This window comes from Dryobates pubescens, chromosome 7 (genome assembly GCF_014839835.1).
Source record: "Dryobates pubescens isolate bDryPub1 chromosome 7, bDryPub1.pri, whole genome shotgun sequence".
Taxonomy (NCBI): Eukaryota; Metazoa; Chordata; class Aves; order Piciformes; family Picidae; genus Dryobates; species Dryobates pubescens.
This window is the reverse complement of record NC_071618.1, coordinates 7,654,222-7,675,749: the sequence shown is the minus strand read 5'-3', so window position 1 is coordinate 7,675,749 and position 21,528 is coordinate 7,654,222. Positions and strand designations below refer to the sequence as shown.

The window sequence follows — 21,528 nt, the reverse complement described above, 5'->3', positions numbered from 1 at the left end:
TTTAAAACTTTTTTTTTTTCAAAGGATTCTGCATGTTATGGTCAGATCTACCTTTAAAAGGACATTGGATTGAATTTGGAGAGGTTAGGTAAAGATTTGCACACTGCGCCATTGTTTGCATAGGGAGGTGGCTGCACAATTACTTGCAGAATGGTGCTGGCTCAAGAATAGGAGAACAGGTACCCGGTACATTTGACAAATGAAGACAAAGATGAGTTTATATTCTCTTGTGGTTTGGTAAATAATGATGACACTTTGCTTAAGGAATTGGAAAGAAAATGTTTTAAGTCCTATTTTTGTTTTCTTCACTTTAGTGAATCACAGGTTTCTGAGATGAGATACAGAAGTGTATTCTCCATTGAATGAAGAATTAGAAACTGGCATTTTTTAGTGTAGAGCTGTTGTAAGGTGTTTAATTGGATATGAGCAGAATATTCTATATGTGAAAGTTTTTTCACATTGGGCACCATTAGTTCTTTATGCAGATTTGCGTGATCTGTTCATTATCTGTTCTCATAAAATTCTAAAGTGATTGAGCAGCTGTGTATTCAGTGTGAAATTTTAATAGTGGTTAATTGTCAAAAAGCAATTTCAACAATTGCATTATTGAGATCAAAGAATAGTGGTCAATTGAAACACAAGGCTGTTGCCAAAGCCTGCCTCTAGGAGCGTCAAGTATTTGCCTGAAAGAATGTGAGTTATAACCTGGGAAAGCAAGGCTGTCAGATCTGTGGTTAGTGTGTACAGTACACTTATGACTTTTTGAGAAAGCACTAGGCTTTCAAAAAGTAGGGAAGAATTTTTTTCAGCAAAGTACACTTACAACCTGGCCATGGCTGATTTTGGTTGAGTTTTCAGATGTATTTAATACATATTATTTTAGTAGTGTTTGTGTCCAGTTCTGGGCCCCTCAGTTTAGGAAGGATGTTGACTTGCTGGTGCGTGTCCAGAAAAGGGCAACAAGGTTGGTGAGGGGCTTGGAGCATAAGCCCTATGGGGAGAGACTGAGGGATCTGGGGTTGCTTAGCCTGGAGAGGAGGAGACTCAGGGGCGACCTTATTGCTCTCTACAACTACCTGAAGGGAGGTTGTAGTGAGGCAGAGGTTGGTCTCTTCTCCCAGGCAACCAGTACCAGAACAAGAGGACACAGTCTCAGGCTGCATCAGGGGAGGTTTAGGCTGGAGGTTAGGAGGAAGTTTTACACAGAGAGAGTGATTGCCCACTGGAATGGGCTGCCTGAGGAGGTGGTGGGGTCGCCGTCGCTGGGGGTGTTCAGGGCGAGGCTTGACAGGATGCTTGGTTCCATGGTTTAGTTGATTAGGTGGTGTTGGATGATAGGTGGGACATGATGATCTTGAAGGTCTCTTCCAACCTGGTTTATTCTATTCTATTCTAGTCTACATTATTTGAAGAGAGAATATAATTTTGAACCAAAGATGGTTGTTATTAATTATGCCCAGATTACTAGTTTAAGGGGAGAATTAGGAAATGTCATACAGTGTTTCCACTGATTTCCAAATCATAAATCTCTTTACTTAGAATCTCTTGAGGTCAGTTACTTTTCCAAGAGTTACCACTAGACTGTTCCTGCCATCCTTTTGCTGTCACCGGTTGAATACTGACCTCTTTGTTTTTTCAGATAATATATTAGCAGAGTAGTATGAAGGTGACTCTCAAGCTACTTTGTTTGCTTTTGATATATCAGAAAAATAATCTGCATGATTATTTGAGCTCATACATGCACTAAGGTATAATCATGCTAACTTGCTCTGCTTAATGTTACATAAAAATAACTTAGTCTTTTGTTCATCTTTGCTTTCCATATTGATCACCCTGCTTTAAAGAGTAAAAGTGAAGTAATGTTTCTTCATTTATGTGCTAATGAAACTAGGTCTCAGTACATGGAGATTTATACTATTAATAAAAACAAATAATGCTAAGTTTTATTTATGGATTCTTGGCCATATCCTTAATGTGCTTAGGTAATAAAGTATTAATAATGAAAAAAGTGAATATAGGTAATTATTCTGGCAGCAGCATCAGGTGTCTTCAGTTACCCTGGTGTCATTTTGCAAATGATCTCTCATGTGCAGTACCTGAACATGAAAGGAACTATTGAATGAATATGTTTGACTTTGCAGGTGAGCCTTGCAAGGCATTCAATTGGTGTGTTTTGATTTCTTCAAGTGGCATGTGCCCTGACTTTAGCCTCTGCTTTCCTAAAAGCATCTATTTTCTGTTTTTCATGCAAGGGAGTTTCCCTGTGGTTGTACTGCATAAAATATGTGTTACTTTTTGTATTGCAGTTTTACCTCACTGAAAAAAATAATTTTATGCTAGCAGGTAGTTAAATTAGAAGTGCTTTTGTACCATTGTATTGAATTTATCAATTCATGTAAAAGCCAGATCCAGTTAAGCTAATAGAGTTTTTCTTGATTTCTATGTCCCTGCTTAAAGTAAACTTTGTACAACCTTTCTTTAGAGACACAAATGTCAGGTTGTGACATTAAGTTGGCTTACTTAGTGTTAGCACAATACTCCAGGGCCATCAGACGTTTTAGGACTGACAGAAATACAGGAGAATTCTGTTTAGAGCTGTTGTTTGTACTTCCTAGCTTGATAGGTAATTTCAGAGGACTGTTTTAACTGAGCTATGATAAGCATTAGTTTATACTACAATTTTGGATTTATTTTTATTTTTAATGTTCTTTTGAACTGTTATAATATCCTGATCAAGAGTCTTCAATTGGCACAAAAAATGAGACTTTACAGGCTGGGCCTGTGTAGAGGGAAGGAGAAGCAGAGGGAGTTCTTGATGTTCAAGGGTTCAGGTGTTTATTCTACAGTTCAGGAGTATCTCACCGTCTTGTGTTTCAAGAAGTGTTACTTGGCACAAATGTCAAAAAAATCACATATTTATATTCAGATACACTTGACAAGGTAAAATATATTGTGTTCCAATAAAATGATAAGAATACCACATTTTGGTCTTGGCATGGAAGGAAGGTATAAGGAATATGGAAACATTTTCACTGCTTTACCCTCTTTTTAAAGTATTTCAGTTTCCTGGAAGAATTCGGCCTGGTTTTTAGAAATGAACTGAATGACAGCTTAGTGGTTTGTGTTGGGTTGTTTTTGTGTCTGGTGGTGGTTGGTTTTGGTTTGTTTGTGTGGTGTTGTGTGTGAGTCATTTCTCTGTGTGTGTGTTGTTGGTTTGGTTTGGCTTGGTTTGTTTTCACTTTTGGCAAGTCCAGTAAGTGATATGTGGTTGTCTGGCTGGAAGATCTGATATGTGAGAAATGTTATACGTGCACTAAGACTGAGTCAAGGATAGTTACGAAGTTTAACATACAATGTTTCTAGGCCACTGGTGTCTCTTATGAACAATTGGCACTTTTATTTCCTTATATGAAGACAAATTTCTTATAATTAAGTGATTCTTTCAAATTATTGAATACTGAATACAATTTAAAAATGGCTAAGGTAAAAATAATTGTGTTTACATTTGATTTTATATGTAGTTTTGGTTATTTTGGCCTTCATTACCTTCTAAACATAATGCCTTCATTTTTCTATACTGTGCTGCAATTAGTAGTGATTTAGATCTGGGACAGCCAAAATTGCTTTTCTTTAAGCCTCTTCTTTAATGTTATGTTTTACTACATGGTTGCTCATCTGTTCTGTGCTTAATAGTCTGAGTTAATTAGGTTTTCTATCTGTATTTTTGATGTTCCCTCCCACTCCCAATGAAGTTACATTCATCACAGATAATTATTTTATAAGCTTAAGTGTTCCAAATTTTCAGATTATTGCAAGATTTTATAGACTTCAATAATTTCTGTTGAAAGCTTGTTCATTGTATGTGTGCTGTGAGGTAGTAAAATAATGCTAATGAACCACTGAGGGAGATGTTAAGGTGAGTATTTAAGTTTGAGAAATAAATTTTATTTTGGACACATGAGCCATTTCTGTACTAGTAAAGTAAATGGGCCCAGAACAATTGACAGCAACACTGGCCTAGAAAAGGAAGATAACGTGTCTATGGGATTAAAATTCCTTCTGTTGTGCATAACTGCATGACTACATCCAGCTGCTTTGGGGAATGATGCTTTGTCTGGGTAAACTATTAAACTGTTCCTGATACTTGCCTGATGTTAGTTTGCTAAAAAGCAGTCTGACAGTAAACTATTAGATTCAGACAACCAAGCATCGTGCTTTTGGGATGTATTTAATGTACTAAATAGATGCAGAAGGTGCAGAAAAGGAGCTTTCTTCTAATATGCACAATGAATGTATGTGTAAATGTATCATTGCTGCATAAACCAGAGTTGTTCAGCTGAAATTTATTATATATTTTGCTATTACTCCAAACTTGACCTAATGGTTTTGAAAGAGTTGCTGCCAGAGCTTCTCTCTGTAGGTCAAAGTATTAGCAATTTATTCTGTAGTTGATTTTTTTTTTCTCTTTTTTCATGTGGTAGATGAGAATTAATGAAACTATCAACTCAGGGATGAGCACTTTGTAATCAAAGTCCTTAACAAAAGACATACTTCAAAAAGAAAATCAAATAAATAAATTGGTTTTATGTAGATACCTGTATCCAATGATATGCACTTTTTGAAGTATAGAACTTCTGATTTTGGACAAGCTCTAAATGTTGTGTGTGGGGTGGTTTTTTTTCTTCTTGTTGTTTTGGTTTGTTTTCCCCTAGACACAGCTTTTATTAAAGAGCAAGGGATATGAATTGATAAGATGAGGTCCTTTCCTGACAGTCTAGGAATCCCTAAATTCATTCATGGTTGGGGAAATTGTTGAGAATAGAGAGTTTTACTTTGCTACAAATACCAAGTATTGGATGGCTAGTGTTAAAAATGAGGTATACTTGTCATTCAACTACCAGTGATTTTTGTCAGTGATAAAATGAATAGTAACCATGTAAACACTAAATATCAAATTTGACAGAGAGACTCTTAAGTAATTTTCCCCCCCTCGTTATAAAACTAAGAAGTCAGAATAGTAATTTTCATGGGTTCTCTTTTATTGCCTTAAGGTAGGGCAGAGTTTTGACTATTGACTTAGATTTATATGTTTTTGTGGTCTTGAGATTATGTGGAAAAGTGAGGGTCACCAACCCATGTCTAAGTACGTGTTCATGATCAGATGCATTATTAGTTAATTCAGTGTGTGATTTATCTTAGTGCAGTAATACCGAGTGAACTGAGACATGATTGCTTTTTTCCTCCATAGTGTGCTGGAGAAGAGAATTGGGTGGACAGTCGGACTATTTATGTTGGGCATCGTGAACCACCTCCAGGCACCGAAGCATACATTCCACAGAGATTTCCAGATAACCGAATAGTCTCATCAAAGGTAGCAGCATTTTCTTTCATTCATTACCATCAGTCAGCTTTAATTATTCTACGTGTATTCATCTTTTTCCTCCCAAGATATTCTAACTGTATTTCTTACGTATTTCTCCTTTACCATGACTGGCAAAGGGAAAATGAAGGTATTGCAAGTTTCTTCCACAGAAACTAATTTTGAAATTACCTTTTACATGAACAGGAATAGAATGACTTCTTCAACATTTATCCTAGTATATAGAATGACACTGTGCTTTTCCATAAAGGAGTGAGAAAGCAATTTTCATTTGGGTTAATCCTGGAGTAAAGAAAATGTTCCCAAGGAAAGACCGTGTCCCTTTTAGTCTAAGGCAGTACCTCAAATATTAGAAATAATATGAGCAATGTAAGCAATCAACAGTTGAATCCGGTCTCCACAATAATAGTGCCATTCCCTTCAAAACCTTATATGGACAAATGAAAATAATTCTTAAACTCTTAATATTGTGATACATTTGTGCCCTTCAGAAACTTTCCAGTTCCCCCTTCCTGTAACCGTCATCTGCGGACAGTTGGGTTGTTGGTACTTCCCACCTGGCCTGCTTTTAGCTAAAGGTCTGTACTGAATGGCACGGAAAACTGAATATTCGCAGCTTATTGTATGGGTAACAGCCCAAGAACTGAAAGGTTTTAATATACTTAGGTTTCCGTCTTCACATGCCACACTTTCAACCACTTGTGAATTAATTACTTCAGTATCATTGTCAGCTTGAGGAACTGAGTGCTTACCATCATGGATCTGAACACTTGCCATCCATTTGATATAATGGCAAGGCTGCACTAAACCCCACACTTCTCTCAAACTGTCTCACTTCTTATGTGAAATTTTGTACTTTACTACCTTCCTTCACTGCTGTTTTTGCTGCTTTCTTTCTATACTTCGTTCAAAGACAGTATAATAAACAGTATAGCATCTAGGCATCTTTATGTAGATAGAATGTTCAAAAGGTAATGTACTAAGTAAACCAGATGGAATAGAATCAGACCAGTGAGAAATCCTATGCCCCACACATTAATTTGTATTCCCTTCTGGATTATTGAAGAGTAATTTATGGAAAGATATTTTTTTTTCACACTTCTGTGACAATTATGTTTAGTTTTTCATCTTGTACGTCTCATCTGGGGAAAATGTAAATAAAACCATTGGAGTTACTGCTGATGCTTTTTGAAGTAAAAAACATACCACTCATCTCTGCAAAATACTTGACATCTGTTTTGTGATGGGGAACTTAGTGGAAGTTTCAAGTTGTTGTGCTTCTCAGAGTAAGATTTTTAAAGTGTAGCTTAAACCTGGATTGAGCTGAGGATACCTGCTAGCAATTTGTATATAGATATGTTTTCAACTAGTTGAAAGAGACTTCTTTGTTTTCATTTGGATATAAAGTATGTTCAGTTAAATGTTTTAAATGTTAAACTCTAGTTGTGAGCTGTATCTGTCTGTAGGTATTTTTACATAAATGAAGTTTTTTTTATATCCACAGTGTTTCTCATGTTTTCTGTTTATTGATTAAACTTTTCACACTTTTAATAAGTCATCATCTTAAGTTGTCTTTGTGAAAGTAAATACAGTGGAGATGTTTCAGGAGGGAATAGAGCTCACATAAAGGCTTTATAATATTGAACAGTTCCTTAGACTGCTGTGAGTTCAGCATTAATGACAGCTGTCTTTATGAGATCTTTCTATGCTTTCTTAGCAGTACTGTCACTTTTAAGTAAACTATTATTCACATGCTCCAGCCCAGGTAAAGCACCATCATGACTTGACTTGCATTTATTCTGGTTCTATAAACTAGCTAGCCAGTAACCTTTCACTCTGTCCTTGTCACTAGCTCCCTTATGAATGCTTTGGAAGGGCCACCTTGCACATCTTAGGAAATACAGACCTAAGCTTCCTGAAAAATGGTGTACCAAATTAAGATGGGAAATCCATAGTTCTTAGAGTAAAATAAAAATAACATGTGTCCAAGCACACTGTATAATGTTACCTCAGCCATGAAGGATATTTAACCTTGTGTTTCATCAGTAAAACTGACAGTAAGTTTCAGCTGTGATTTTATAGGTCTTTAATGCTTATGTAAGAAAGTATATGATTGCTCTTCAAGGATGAGGGACTCTGAACTTGCAAGCACATTTTACCAAATTAAAATGAACTGAACTTCTAGAAAAGGTAGTTTAAAATCATGAGGAAACCTCATGAATTAGACTATACCTGTGTGTTGCAGTACTAACGAATATCCTCTCATAAATTTCAAGCTGAAAAAATACAGCAGCTTGAAATAACAAGGAAAATCTCATGTTCTTGTTATTTGCTTCTGAAGGTAAACTTTACTGTGCATCACCAAAGATTCCATGGTGTTGGCAAGATGATAATTTCATTCTGGTACAGAGGGATATTTCTTGTATATTGTAGTGTCACTGTGAAATGTGCTCAATGCTCTGTCTGCCTAATGACATGTTCCTGGTCATGAAAAATATCTAGACAGACCTTGGCCAGACAAAAATGCTTCTTGGATTTGATGTGTTAATTCAATAATGATTTTTAACAATGCATTACCAAAAGGCTGTGTTGAAATAATAAAAGGCAAAAATTTATGTTGTTTGGATTGGTCATGCAGTTTGCTTATGTTCTGGAGGTAGTGACCTTTGTAAGGTAGATGCTTGTTGTTGACCTTACTTTTAGCTACTTCAGCTGCTTAGGGTGTTAGCTATTGTGTACCCTTGATTGAATTTATCATGACAGTGTTGCAGCATGGCAAATATCAGCTAGTGGAAAATTATGATGTTTCAAAGAAGTAGTAATTGAATTGGCAGGGAATTTGCTGCCTTTTTTTCCTTTAAAAATTGTTCACATTTTGAAATCATTTTCTGATCAGTAGAATTACAATGCTGAAAGGAAAGTGAGTTAAGCCATGCAGCAGTAGCACTTTCAGAACATGGTGGGAAAGAACTTTTTCCCCTTCTTCTGAAACAGGGTAACAAAAGCTTTCAGTTGTGATGTTATTGTGTTGGGTTTTGTGGGGTTTTTTGCTTGGTTTTGTTTGTGTTGGGTTTTTATTTCTTTGCTTCTAAGGCTAAATTACAAAATAACTTACTAATATGAAACTTCCCTAAGATCCAAGCTTTTTATGCTGGGAGTATCCTAACCAGTATGCTAAACAGAGTATTCTTATCTGCATGGTAGAATACATAGAATAAACCAGGTTGGAAGAGACCTTCAATATCATCGCATCCAACCCATCAACCAACCCAACCCACCTAAACAACTAACCCATGGCACCAAGCACCCCATCAAGTCTCCTCCTGAACACCTCCAATGATGGCGACTCCACCACCTCCCCAGGCAGCCCATTCCAATGGGCAATCACTCTCTCTGTATAGAACTTCTTCCTACCATCCAACCTAAACCTCCCCTGGTGCAGCCTGAGACTGTGTCCTCTTGTTCTGGTACTGGCTGCCTGGGAGAAGAGACCAACATTCGCCTGTCTACAACCTCCCTTCAGGTAGTTGTAGAGAGCAATAAGGTCACCCCTGAGTCTCCTCTTCTCCAGGCTAAGCAACCCCAGCTCCCTCAGTCTCTCCCCATAGGGCTTGTGTAGTAGTACGTGGGTGTGCTTGACTGGCTAAGAATTTCCAGACGCTCATCTGGCAGAGTATGTTGTCAGCAGCACTAGATGCCTAGGGAAGAATGCAATAAGAAATAAGCATGGATTGATACTTCCCCCAAATACTTTCTTAGTATTTGCTGGTTTATGTCTTGGCTGTTTGTGAGTCGAAAGTGATGATTTTTGTATTCAATAATTCTCTCATGGATTTCACCTTTGAATTTTTTGAATACTTTCTGGGACCATGTAAATTTTCTGACTGTATATCTAAGGCACAGTTAAACTGTAGAAATAGTTGCCAAAAGAAACAATTGTCATTTTGAAACTTCTACTTGCGAGTTTCAGTTCATGTTCCAAGTCCTTGAAGCTGAGAACAGCTATTACCCCCTGTTTATCTTCTTGTTTCTGTTAGTGGTCTTCCTCCACATGGTTCTCCAGGCTGAATAACCTTAGTCTGTTCAATAGTTGCTGGTGTGGAAGCTATTTTTAACTTTTCCAAAGCCAGATACAGAGTTTTTAAAGATGGAGAAATGCACCAAGCATTGAATGTATAAAACAATGGGTTTATACATGGCATAATGATGATTTTATTTCTTTAATACATTGTAAATAATTTCTAATATTCAAATTACATTTTCTGATGTTGATATGATATTGTTACAGAACTGCTATACTTCAAGGGTCTTACTTATTTTCAGAAAAGCAGGGATTTACATCTCCTGTTCTAGCTGAAGCAGTCAACTGAAGACTAATCGGATGCGTGTTTTTTCTCTTGAACAAAGGGGAAATTTGTATAGAAAACAAAATCTTTTTTGAATCAACAATATGAAGTTTTGCCTAAGTGTGTTTAATTATAGCTGCTTACTGCTTTTGACAGACCCTAAAGAATGAACCACAGGGAAAAACTAAAAATTTCAGAGATTCCAGGATAGCAATAACCTCTCAAGAGATGAGAAACTTATCAGTGTGACAGAGACAGCTGTCAATGTCAGAAAACCCAGGATCATTCTGCAGGAGGACCAATTGTTTTCCTTGTATACCACTCATAGAGAAAGCTAGGTTAGAGAGACTTGCAAAGTGTTTTTTCATTCTGTGGGTAATCAGTACATACGATTTTGCCTTGATGATCCTGTCTAGCTTCAAACATTCACTTAGATTCATAAAGAGAATTTTTACAGCTAAAAAGCCATTTGTGCCTGGGCCACTAACATAACTGGAATCAGTAATGCCTAAGCTCCCAGAAGATGATACTGAAGAGTAGTGGGATATGACTCCAAAGTGAAATGCAAGATTGAATCTACAGTGAATGCGGAACCGTTACTTGTTCCCTAAAGAGATTTCAAACTCATTTGCAATACGACTTCTACTATAGCTGCATTTTCTGTTCTTTCTATGAAGAAGCAGTAAGGTGAGCTTAGATGGGAAAACGGTGCCATTACAGACTCCTGGTTTGAAATGCTATACAAATATATTCATGGATCAGAACTGTTCCCAGTTTTGTGGGTTGTTTTGTTTTTTCCATAAATAATACTGTGTTCTGTTGTCTGTGTGTTTCCTTGAGATTTCTCATCAAATGCTGATTCAAACATTGGTTTGTATGAAAATAGCCTGAAACGATAATGCTGCGTGTGGAGAAGCCCTGGAAATTGCAAGGGAAACCCTAGCTAGCTGCAGTGCTAATCTGATTGTGAATCATCTCAGTCACAGTGACTAATAGTTAAAAAAAGTTAAGCAAGTCTGACATGTTTCAATGGATGTTGTTGAAGCATTCTGTTCTTCCAGCAGAAATTTGTGCTTTTGTGCTGTATCTTTTCCCTGCAGCACTCACTCTTAGTGGCATTATGAAAACACAGAGTGGGCTCTGATTCTCATTTTGTTGCCATATTTAGAAGAAATGTTAATACTGAAGCTTAAGGAAGTATTAAAATGCCCTCACCAAGATGAGCCACTTGGAATCCAGAAGAGATGCAGGTTGTCCTACTCCTCTCCAGTGTGATGCTTCATAACTGGAAGGATTTCTCTATCCTCTCACGGGTCATGACATAGCAGTTTGGAGATGAGGAGTTCAAACATAGCCTCAAGCAATGGCATTTGAAAGTCAAACAAGCATCCAAAGCCCAGCAGTGGCAGGCATGGTCATGTTTATGAAGCTGATAAATATGTATGTGTCGCATGCCATATGGGGGCAGTGAGAATGAGTAGACACAAATGTTTATGGGACAGGTACTAATGCATGAGAAGCTGTGTGTACCTCATAGTGTGGACTTGCAACCTGCTCTAAAAGCAGTTGTAACACAGAGCTCCAGCTTGTGCCCAGGTAATTCACTCACATCCACACTGGCTGAAGCAGAAAGTCAGATCTGATGCTGCAAGTGTTAGTCAATTTGCTCAGCCATGCCAAGGGGGGGCAGGAGATGTTAGTGATGGAGTATAAATGGGCTTGATAGTCTCTGTCTGGTGCCAGCTAAGGGACAGCAATACCTGTGATGGGATGGGAATTCAGGAGCATGCAATTCTCCTTCCAGGCATGATAATAGTTTCCTTCTGTGGACGTCTGCCAATGCCTAGAGAGAGCAAAGAGCTGCTAGCTCTTGATGATTCCGACTGAGATGGGATTTCTAGGGCAAAAGCTCTCTGCAGTGACCCCTGCATTCCCGGAAGAAGCCATTTGCCCTTCCACTGCCTCAGCCCAGGATTCACAGAAATCTTCTGTTTTCTGCTGGTACTGCCTCAAACAGCTTTTAAGTCACGTTAGTATGGAGACTGCATACAGCGAGAGAGAAGCAAAAGAAAGGAAGAAAAGCAAGCTAGTTCAAACTCCACACCAGGGGGGACAGGTTGCTCACTCACACCCTTTCACACTCTTTCTTCTGTTTTCCTCATGTTCTTTGTGACTTCTGTCTTCACTTAGTCATCCTTGCTATAAGTTGATTGATTTTTTTAAATTATTTTTTTTAATTTGTAATTAGATTGATTATCTTCCAGATGTTGGGGGATGTCTTTTTCAGAGTTGTTCCTGGAGGTATAGCCACTGTTAGCTGATGGATTTGCTGAACAATAACTATGAAAGATAAAGTTCTTTATTTGCAGTTGAAATTCTATTTTACCAAGGACTGTTATTAGGGAACTATATGACAAAATATGCATGCTTGTTCATTTAAACTTATCATCTGAACCGATTTCCCCAAATCAGTTTCTTTTTTTGCACTCTCTGAGTGTGCAGCTGGCGCTTAGTCACATGCAAAAGCCCTTACATGCTACAAAACTTAATGATCTACGTGTTGTAAACCATCCCATATCATGTGGTGTGGAGAAATGAATCTCTTCCCTCACTGGAGTGGTAAATGGTATGCAGGTGACATGCATGTTAGTACTTTCATTAATATACAGTTAACTCTCTATTTCTAAATACCATCCAAACTGTCCAAAATGTTGTAAAGTTCTTGTCAAAATTTCATGGATATTACTATTCCAGTCATACATAAGCATAGAGGTCTGAAGTTTTCCATTGAAGAAGTTACACTTGAAACTGATTTAATAAATCCTAGAACACAGACCAGTTCTGCTACAAGCTTCCTATGTGTTTATAAGCAAGTTACTCCAGATAGACAAACCACACACTCACCTCAGTTCTTAGGATTTTAGGTAATTGTTCCTTTTTTTTTACACATGCTTTACTGTAGTTTTCTCAGCAGTTATTAGAATTCAACAAGCTGTGTTTCAGTAAAGTAACTCTTTTATAAGTAGAGCTAATTTAAAAGAAATTGCTAAGCTTTTGATTGAACCTTGTTCAGCTAGTTTGTTGAAGGAGAAGATACATGGAGTATCTGTAATACCTTGCTTTAATAGCACAATAATATATAAGGATTTATTATATCTGTTACATGCATGCATATGCCTACAGTTCAGTTGTTAAGCTGGTAACGTTGTATCATCTTTGGGTAATTGATCAGAGATTTTCTGTCCTTCAAGGAAAAAATGGATATTATTATCCTCAAAAAGGATTCTGTTTTGTAGAAGGGATGAGAATCAGCATAGCAAGATGTCTACAAACTGCAGCTAGCAGTGTAGTAGGTATTTCTGTTGGAATGGTTTTGAGCATTTACAAGAAACAGCTGAAAAGGTTGAGGAAAAGGAGTGAAATGAGAGCAGAGAGATGGTGACTACTGTAAGAAACTGAGATGTTGACATAATTCAGTAGTGTAATGTGAAGTGCTTTTTTTTCTTACACTTTCAGGCTTTGAAGTCAAGTGATTACTTATTTTCTTAAGTAAGAGGAGATTTTTATCTGCCTTTTAGGACAGAAAGAGAAGCTTGAAACATGAGCCAAAATTTTGGCATGCACGTATCAAATGAAAAGGTCAAAATGCAATGCTTAGAAAAATGAAACTGTTAAGAACACTTAGTTTTGTATTGGGATTTTTTTTGGTTCATGAGATTGGCTCTAACAAGTGTTGGAGCTGGAAGCAACACAGCATTAGTAAAGAGTATGCAAGAACTGGTGAGATGGAACAGGGGCACCGGCGGGAGTACCACAGAGGTGTGTATAAGTAGTCCAAGCATGTGATTACAGAAACCCACCAACACTGCAGGTGCTATTATATTGTAAATTGAAAGAACATCTACTTCAGGGATGCTTTTTTTGCATTGAGTCAGGCTGATTTTACAGTCCTTTGCATCACAGTGCTTCAGATGCATCTCTTCACACTATGCATTCATCTCTAGAATAAACATGGGCTGACGTAGTACACATCCTGTACGCAAAAGGCGCGTCGGTGCTCTGGTCTTCAAGTCTTTTATAGTGATTGGAAAAGATACATTATGCTTTCCCCAACTTAAGGTTTAATTGTGCAACTATTGGATATCCTTGTTTTCAAGTGAGTTATAGTGAAAAATGAATGTTAAATACCCACAAACTGCTTTTCAGGGTTTTCAAAGACTAGGACTAGAAATTGTTTGGATAAAAGAGATGGCATTAACTCTCTCTGGACACAGATAAATCTCTTGCATTCAGTATCTTAACTTGCAGTATCTTTTCTTCAAATTTTTTTTTCTGTTCCTGCTTAAGTAGAGCAGAGAAACTGCCTTAAATACAGTCATGAGATAAATCTTGTTCTGAGTGGCAGCCACTCTATTATTTCTCCTGGGAGTAATTATGTTGGTTAAACATTAGTCATCAATTTGTAGATACTGCTCTGAGCTACTGATGGCTGGGGAAGGTCTGTCTAGACGTTTTAGTAATCTTGTCTTTCTTCCCTAACTCCTTCAAAAATTATTACTTTTCCTTTGATGTATATCCAAAGATGTACTTTGTATGTCTGTAACCCAGTGTAATAAAGTGCTAAAAGTCTGTCAGGCTGATTGAAAATAAAGTCTTAAGGAATTCTCTGTGTTAAAAAAGCATCCATTTTAAGTTAACACCTCTCACACCATAAAGAAAAAAAAATAATTGTGTGCTTCCAGGTTATTTACATTTGTTCAGGTAAGAGAGTTGCTGACCAAAGGTGAACTGCAGAAATGACCACTGCATACAGTGAACTGGGATTAGAATGTGATGAGGGTAAAGATGAACATTCAGCCTTTTAATAGATTGCTTGAACTATTTTACTCAACATCCTCAATGAGGTGTTTTAAGTATCTAATCTGACAGCAGTATGCTGTTGCCATACATTTAGCCATCCCTTTAGGAGATTTTAATGGGAAGTTGCTGTTGAAGAGATTGCATTTTATTGATGGATTGTCATTCAAGGAGCTTGTATAAATCCACTGTAACAGTCAAAAAAGCCTTTAATGTGGAAAAAACCCACTTTTTTTCTGTCAAAACAGCCAAAAATGTTTACAAAAGTGTTTCACTGAAACTTCTATTTATTTTTCCTTTTTATCAGGCAGAGATTCACTAAAGCCTGAGGTTAGAAAACAGATGATGTCCCTGATAATTATTCTCATTACTGTCAGTATAATCTGTATTGTTATATAGCAGAACAGCAGCTTTGAATGATTTGGACTGTTGTGCAAGGGAAAGTAATCGAGTCTAACCGGTTCTGTTTTGAAATACCAAGATAAGTAGCTAAGTAGTGGGCAGTGCAAGCAACATTCCATTATGATGAAAAGTATCCTCATTGCAGGATGAGAGCCCTTGACTTTCCAGCTGTTGCCCGTTTGCTCACAAGTGATTTAATATTGAGATAGTTCTTAAACAGGATGAGTGTTTATTTAGGACGTATTTAGAGTAGGTACTGATTTTTGGCATGATAGAACATTTTGTTCCAAAATCTTACACATACACAGGCTTTAACCTGTAACAAGTGAAAAAATACGTAAGGATTTAATGTATATGGTTCTTGTATCTGCAAATGTAATAGAGGTATTTTCCTTCTAGAGTTCTGGCTCTCTTTGCTTTCAGATCCAACTTCAGAAGACCTTCTGCTGATGGCATAATTTGCCAGTGCAATCTGCCAGGAGGAGACAAGGCGCATTTGTAGCAGAGCAAATTAAGAGAAACTTCCTAGCTCATCTCCTTTGAAATGGAAGTTACATTGGTGTTGTCATTTTGTGTGTCAAGTGATAATTTAGATAAGATGATGCAATGTTTTCTGAAGTCTTTTTTTCACACCTTTTCACACAGCTTCAGCTGACATTTTTAGCTGATTTGGTAAGCAGTCCTTGTGCTTCTTCGTTACAGAGTGAGCTGTGTTAAAAGAGTATGGTCAAACCTGCTGTAGGCCAGGGAGAAGGACAGGATGATGCGAGATCCTTTTTCTCTCATTTTTATGAGATTCATTTTTTCCTTTCAAATTTTAATGTTTTCTGTTTGTACTTCAATATGCTGTTTTGTGCTGATATAGTTTGAAAAGTAGGTTTGTGTCCGAGCAAAGGAACAGAAGATGGACTGACAGTTCTTATTTAGTCTGCTTGCTGTGACTGCACAGTTAACTCTCAAAGTGCCACCTACCTCCTCAAGTCATGCATACAAAGTGAAATTAATTCAAAGCTCTCTTTGAAGTGACTAGGATGTTTTAAAAAAATCTATTAATGGCTTGAAATAAACTGTTCTGTAAGTGAGTCTCTGAGACATTGCTAGTCAAAAACTTATTTCAGTCCCTAGTACCAAGACTATTACAGTTCAGAAGATTAATATGATTCCAGGAATACACGATTGCCAATTTAAGATTCTATAGCAGTAAATTATGAAACAAAGTAACAAAAATACTACTGCTTGTTGTTTAATCTTGAATTGTAAGTCACAAATATGTTCATTCTTTAGAACATGGAATGCAAACAATATTTCTCTCACAAACATTCATACTCTGCACATTTCTTTTTTTTTCCAGTACACATTTTGGAACTTCGTACCAAAAAACTTGTTTGAACAATTCAGAAGAATAGCTAACTTCTATTTTCTCATAATTTTCCTTGTTCAGGTAAGCTGTGCATGCTTCAATAAATTTCTAGACTTTTCAAAAAGAAAAACAAACCCCAAAGGTTTCAAAAAAGGTTTAAAAAAGCAAGCACTGGGTTTGGTGACTGAAGAAGTAAATGGTTGAGCCTGGACAGCTTTTTAGCATTGATGGTGTGACAAAAGGGATTTTTTACTTCATTTCCTAGTTGTAAATGTGAACCTAAGCTAAAGAGAAATTTACTCTATGACTGGTTTGATGGCAAGATGTCTCTTGATAAAATTGCAAAGGATTAGTATAATGTTTTTTTGCAACAAGCATTCTGATTAGTAAAGCCATTATTATAAATTATGTTGATTATAAACTTCTGTTTGTTTGCTAAATATTATATTTATATAGGAGAGTGATGCAATGGCAGAGATTTTCCAACTCCACCTGTTGGTTAAAGCCTGTAGAGAAACCAAAATAAAACACCTGCTTACATAATGGTGGTACATAAATACTTGGTTTTGTGATAACAAGTTTGCTGCTTCCTAGGTGTCTTTTCTTTTCTTATGAAATTTTCAAAGTCACTTAAATATGTAAAACAATAAAAATATTACTAAATTAAGTGAGAAGCTGTATAACTATGCTGACTAGGTTGCATAGAAAGAAAAGCTATGCTGATTTCCAGGACAGTTCAGATTTTCTTCTTGTTTGAACTCCCTCTCTGCATTTTCTACATCTGTGTATAATTGCAGAACCTACAGTTCAGTATTTCAGGATTTACTCTCTTGGTGCATAAGAACTGCTGTGTTGTACAATTCATTAAGCCAGTGCCATGCTAATTTATAACGCTGCTTAGTAATTTTTCTGCAATGCTGAAGCTTTGCAGTACTTAAACTCTTGCAATCTCATATTTTTACTGGGTTTTAGCACCTTAACATCTAAAGTGATCTAATCATAGTATTACTGCATGTAGTTATCTTTCAATTTTTGCTGGCATGGTATATTTCCTTAAAATTGTATTAAAGTATTGTTGCTTAATTAAGATCCCGTAGTCTTTTGTAACATATTGGTGAAACGATTACTTCAAACATCTTGCTTGAAAAAACTGACTCCTTAGGCTCACAAAAATATAATCAGAAAACACTTGTTCTTTTTGTTGCAGTTAATTATTGATACACCAACTAGTCCAGTTACAAGTGGACTTCCACTTTTATTTGTCATCACTGTAACAGCTATTAAACAGGTGAGTAATTTAGTGACAAAAAGTGCAACTAGAGAAAATACGATTATTTGTTTTGCATTTCAAGTTTCCCTGCCTTTTTTTGTGCTAGACATAAAGAGTAATTACAGTGAGATTTGACAGTATATTTTTGCTTCTGTAGTGTGGTGGGTAGTGTGGCTAAATTTTAAAGGCATAGCCTAAAAGTGCCACATGTAGTTAGAGTGAGTTGCTGTATGATGATGTCCCACTAATTCAGTGGAAGCTTCTAAATTCCTATAATTTTGATGGCCTTGTGTTGCAAGGAATTATTTACACTCTTGTGTTAGCTCAGCATGCTTTGACTTCCTTCTATGATCAGGTGACCCAACTGGTGGATGTGGGGAGGCCCGTGGATGTGGTCTACCTGGACTCCAGCAAGGCCTTTGACACCGTCCCCCACCGTAAACTGCTGGCTAAGCTGTCAGCTTGTGGCTTGGACCGCAACACTCTGTGCTGGGTTAGGAACTGGCTGGAGGGCCAAGCCCAGAGAGTGGTGGTGAATGGTGCCACATCCAGCTGGCGGCCAGTCACCAGTGGCGTCCCCCAGGGATCAGTGCTGGGCCCTGTCCTCTTTAACATCTTCATTGATGATATGGATGAGGGGATTCGAGTCAGTCATCAGCAAGTTTGCAGATGACACCAAGTTAGGAACAGATGCTGGTCAGTTAGAGGGTGGAAAGGCTCTGCAGAGGGACCTCGACCGACTGGACAGATGGGCAGAGTCTAATGGCATGGCATTTAACAAGTCCAAGTGCCGGGTGCTGCACTTTGGCCACGGCAACCCCATGCAGAGCTACAGGCTGGGGTCAGAGTGGCTGGAGAGCTGCCAAACAGAGAGGGACCTGGGGGTGCTGATTGACACCCGCCTAAACATGAGCCAGCAGTGTGCCCAGGTGGCCAAGAAGGCCAATGGCATCCTGGCATGCATCAAGAATAGTGTGGCCAGCAGGAGCAGGGAGGTCATTGTGCCCCTGTACTCTGCATTGGTTAGGCCACACCTTGAGTACTGTGTCCAGTTCTGGGCCCCTCAGTTTAGGAAGGACATCGAGACACTTGAACGTGTCCAGAGAAGGGCAACAAGGCTGGGGAGAGGCCTTGAGCACAAGCCCTATGAGGAGAGGCTGAGGGAGCTGGGATTGTTTAGCCTGGAGAAGAGAAGGCTCAGGGGAGACCTCATTGCCCTCTACAACTACCTGAAAGGTGGTTGTAGACAGGAAGGGGTTGGTCTCTTCTCCCAGGCAACCAGCACCAGAACAAGGGGACACAGTCTCAAGCTGCGCCAGGGGAGGTTTAGACTCGAGGTGAGGAGAAAGTTCTTCACTGAGCGAGTCATTCGTCATTGGAATGGGCTGCCCAGGGAGGTGGTGGAGTCACCGTCCCTGGAGGTGTTCAAGGGGAGATTGGACGTGGCACTTGGTGCCATGGTCTAGTTGTGAGGTCTGTGGAGACAGGTTGGACTTGATGATCCTTGGGGGCTCTTCCAGCCTTAGTTATACTGTGATACTGTGACTTTTGTCTGTTTCTGAATGGCAGTCTACATTCTGGTATGTTTTGGGTTTTTTCCACTATGACTGAAAATTTGTTTAGTAAGAACTATGAAGACTTCACTCTTACTCTTGTGGTTGTCTTAGCCTTTACAGTATGAACAGATTCTAAAAGTTCAAGTCTTCAGTACATTCCAATGATCATCCACAGTTCATAATGATAGCTGTAGTACTTTCTCATTTTTAATGTGGATATTAATCCGTGAAATGGAAGTATTTCAGAAATCAGGTTTTGTTTCATCATAGAGTATAAAAGATTTTACAAGAAGTTGCTCTCTTGAAATAGAATGGCATAATATGAGTAAGGAATTGTGCACATTTAGGAAAATACTAAGGCATTTTTTTACCTGCCTCCCTCATGCTGCAAGTGGCTCAGCTAGCACGAGCACTTAATTTCAGTAAGATTCCATCTACATTTAGTGGGATCACAGATTAATATAGAATGTTTTAGTTCATGTGAAGATATTTTGATCAGATTTGCTTGTTATCATAGCATCTGATACTACAAATTTGATCTGGATTAGGAATAAGCTCGTGATTGCTCTTCTGTTGATTTAGCCAGAGCTGAACTTGTTGACTTTGTGAATTTCCGGCCAGCTGCAGGATGACAGAAAATACCTGATCTGGCACAAACCTTTCAAGTGAAACGTTACTTCATCAAAAACATTACTAAATTTGAACTAGGAAGTGAGTTTATTAAGTGATACTTTGCATTTAGTGCATACAACACTATTCTGCATTTGCTGTACCATTTTACCAGAGTCACAGAATAGGTTTTAAAAATCTGTGCTCTTAAATAGTTACAAATTATGGTCTTTTCAAGGATTCAGTTGTGTTTGACTTTATGCCTCTAGTGCAATTTAATGATAATTGCTCCTGTAGGACAGCTATCAGGGTAGAACTGAGTAGCACAGAGTTCCCTTTCATGGTTCAATTGTCTCTATGTCCAGATGCCAGCTTTTTCTTCCCTTTGTTTTAGTGAGTGGGCTGTGAATGTGAAAGGAAAATCAGTGCAAGAAACTTATGTTCAGCATCTTTTCCTGGTCACTTTTCATGGTTGTAAGAGCACTCTCTCATGTCCTTTGGGGGGGAGGTGTGGGAACAGAACTCTCCATGAGATAGTTGAACATCAAGAAAGTTTCTAAGGCAGAGTGCTTACTTCAGCTCAAAACTTCTTGGGAAAATGTCTGTATTTCTTATGTACCTATGATGGACCATGATGATTAAAAGAGTGATTGATGAAAGTGAAGATGTGGTGGATTGACTATCAGCCAAACACCTACCCAACCTCACTCACTCCCCTCTCGCAGGATGGGGAGAAAATAGAGGGAAGGTTTAAAGACTCATGTGTCACATTAGTGACACTTTGATAGATAAAGCAACAGCTAAACAAACAAGCCAAGCAAAAGAAGAAACTAATTTACTACTTCCCATCAAAAGGCAGATGTCCAGCCATTTCCTGGAAAGCAGGGCCTGAGCTCACATTAACACTTGCTGAGGAGGATCTATCACCACAAATAACCCTCTTTTGCCTGCTTTGCACTGAGCTTTTCTGCTGAGCACTGTCATACTGTATGGAGTATCTCCTGGATCGTTTTGGGTCTGCTGCCCACATAAGTGTGCTCTCTCAGCCTCTTACCTGTGACCAGACTACAGGTCTCTCTCTCTTTTTTTCTTACCCCCTCCCCCCACCGCCCCATGCGCTTTCTGTTTTGTTAATGCTGGCCACCACTGTTCAGGCAAAACCCTGAGAGGGTAGCCAAGCCAAGCAGTATGTGGGCTGCTGTGAAGTTAACCCCGTCTCAGTGAGACCTATAACAAAGGGTATTTTTTAGATAGATATCTGATCACTTTCAGAGCCTTTACACTAAATGCAGCCTTTTCTTTAGTGAATTTTCAAAGAAACTATGGACAGCAGCATTTCTATTTCTTTATAATGTTAATGTACATGCACAATGGAGTATATCGTATAGTAGAATTCAGCTCTTGCTGGTGGACAAAAGTTGTGATATATGCCATAGCTTATGTTTAAGGTGTGTCTCTTCCACTCTCAAACGTTATACTTTGGAATCTTACTATGGTTTAATAGTGGTGTACCAAAGCCTGGATTATTAAATGCTTTGCCTAGTTCTGCAGATTCTGTCTCTTTGAGTCATTTTCCCCACATCTGGTATAGATTTTGGGACCTGCTCAAGTTGCTGTTCCAGTCCCTGAAAGTATATTGCCCTAAAGATACCAAGACTCTGAATTCCTAGATTATCCAAGTTAGTGATGCTACAGCGTTCTGCACTTTTTGTCAAGTGACTTAGATGAAAAATGCTATGGAACACAAG

At 38.1% G+C, this 21,528-nt stretch overlaps 1 protein-coding gene across 7 annotated transcripts in view; it reads left to right on the top strand.

Annotated features, from left to right (window-relative positions):
* The window catches only part of ATP11A (ATPase phospholipid transporting 11A), a 138,528-nt gene that overhangs the window by 59,399 nt on the left and 57,601 nt on the right, over positions 1-21,528 (top strand). For all 7 annotated transcript variants that reach the window (XR_008462331.1, XR_008462330.1, XM_054162851.1 and 4 more), the window contains exons 2-4: positions 5,249-5,371; positions 16,337-16,426; positions 17,553-17,633. Coding sequence is in view for 5 of the 7 variants with exons in the window: in XM_054162851.1 (XP_054018826.1) it covers positions 5,249-5,371; positions 16,337-16,426; positions 17,553-17,633 (294 nt within the window). In the remaining 2 variants the exon portion in view is untranslated. The remainder of the gene's footprint in view (positions 1-5,248; positions 5,372-16,336; positions 16,427-17,552; positions 17,634-21,528) is intronic.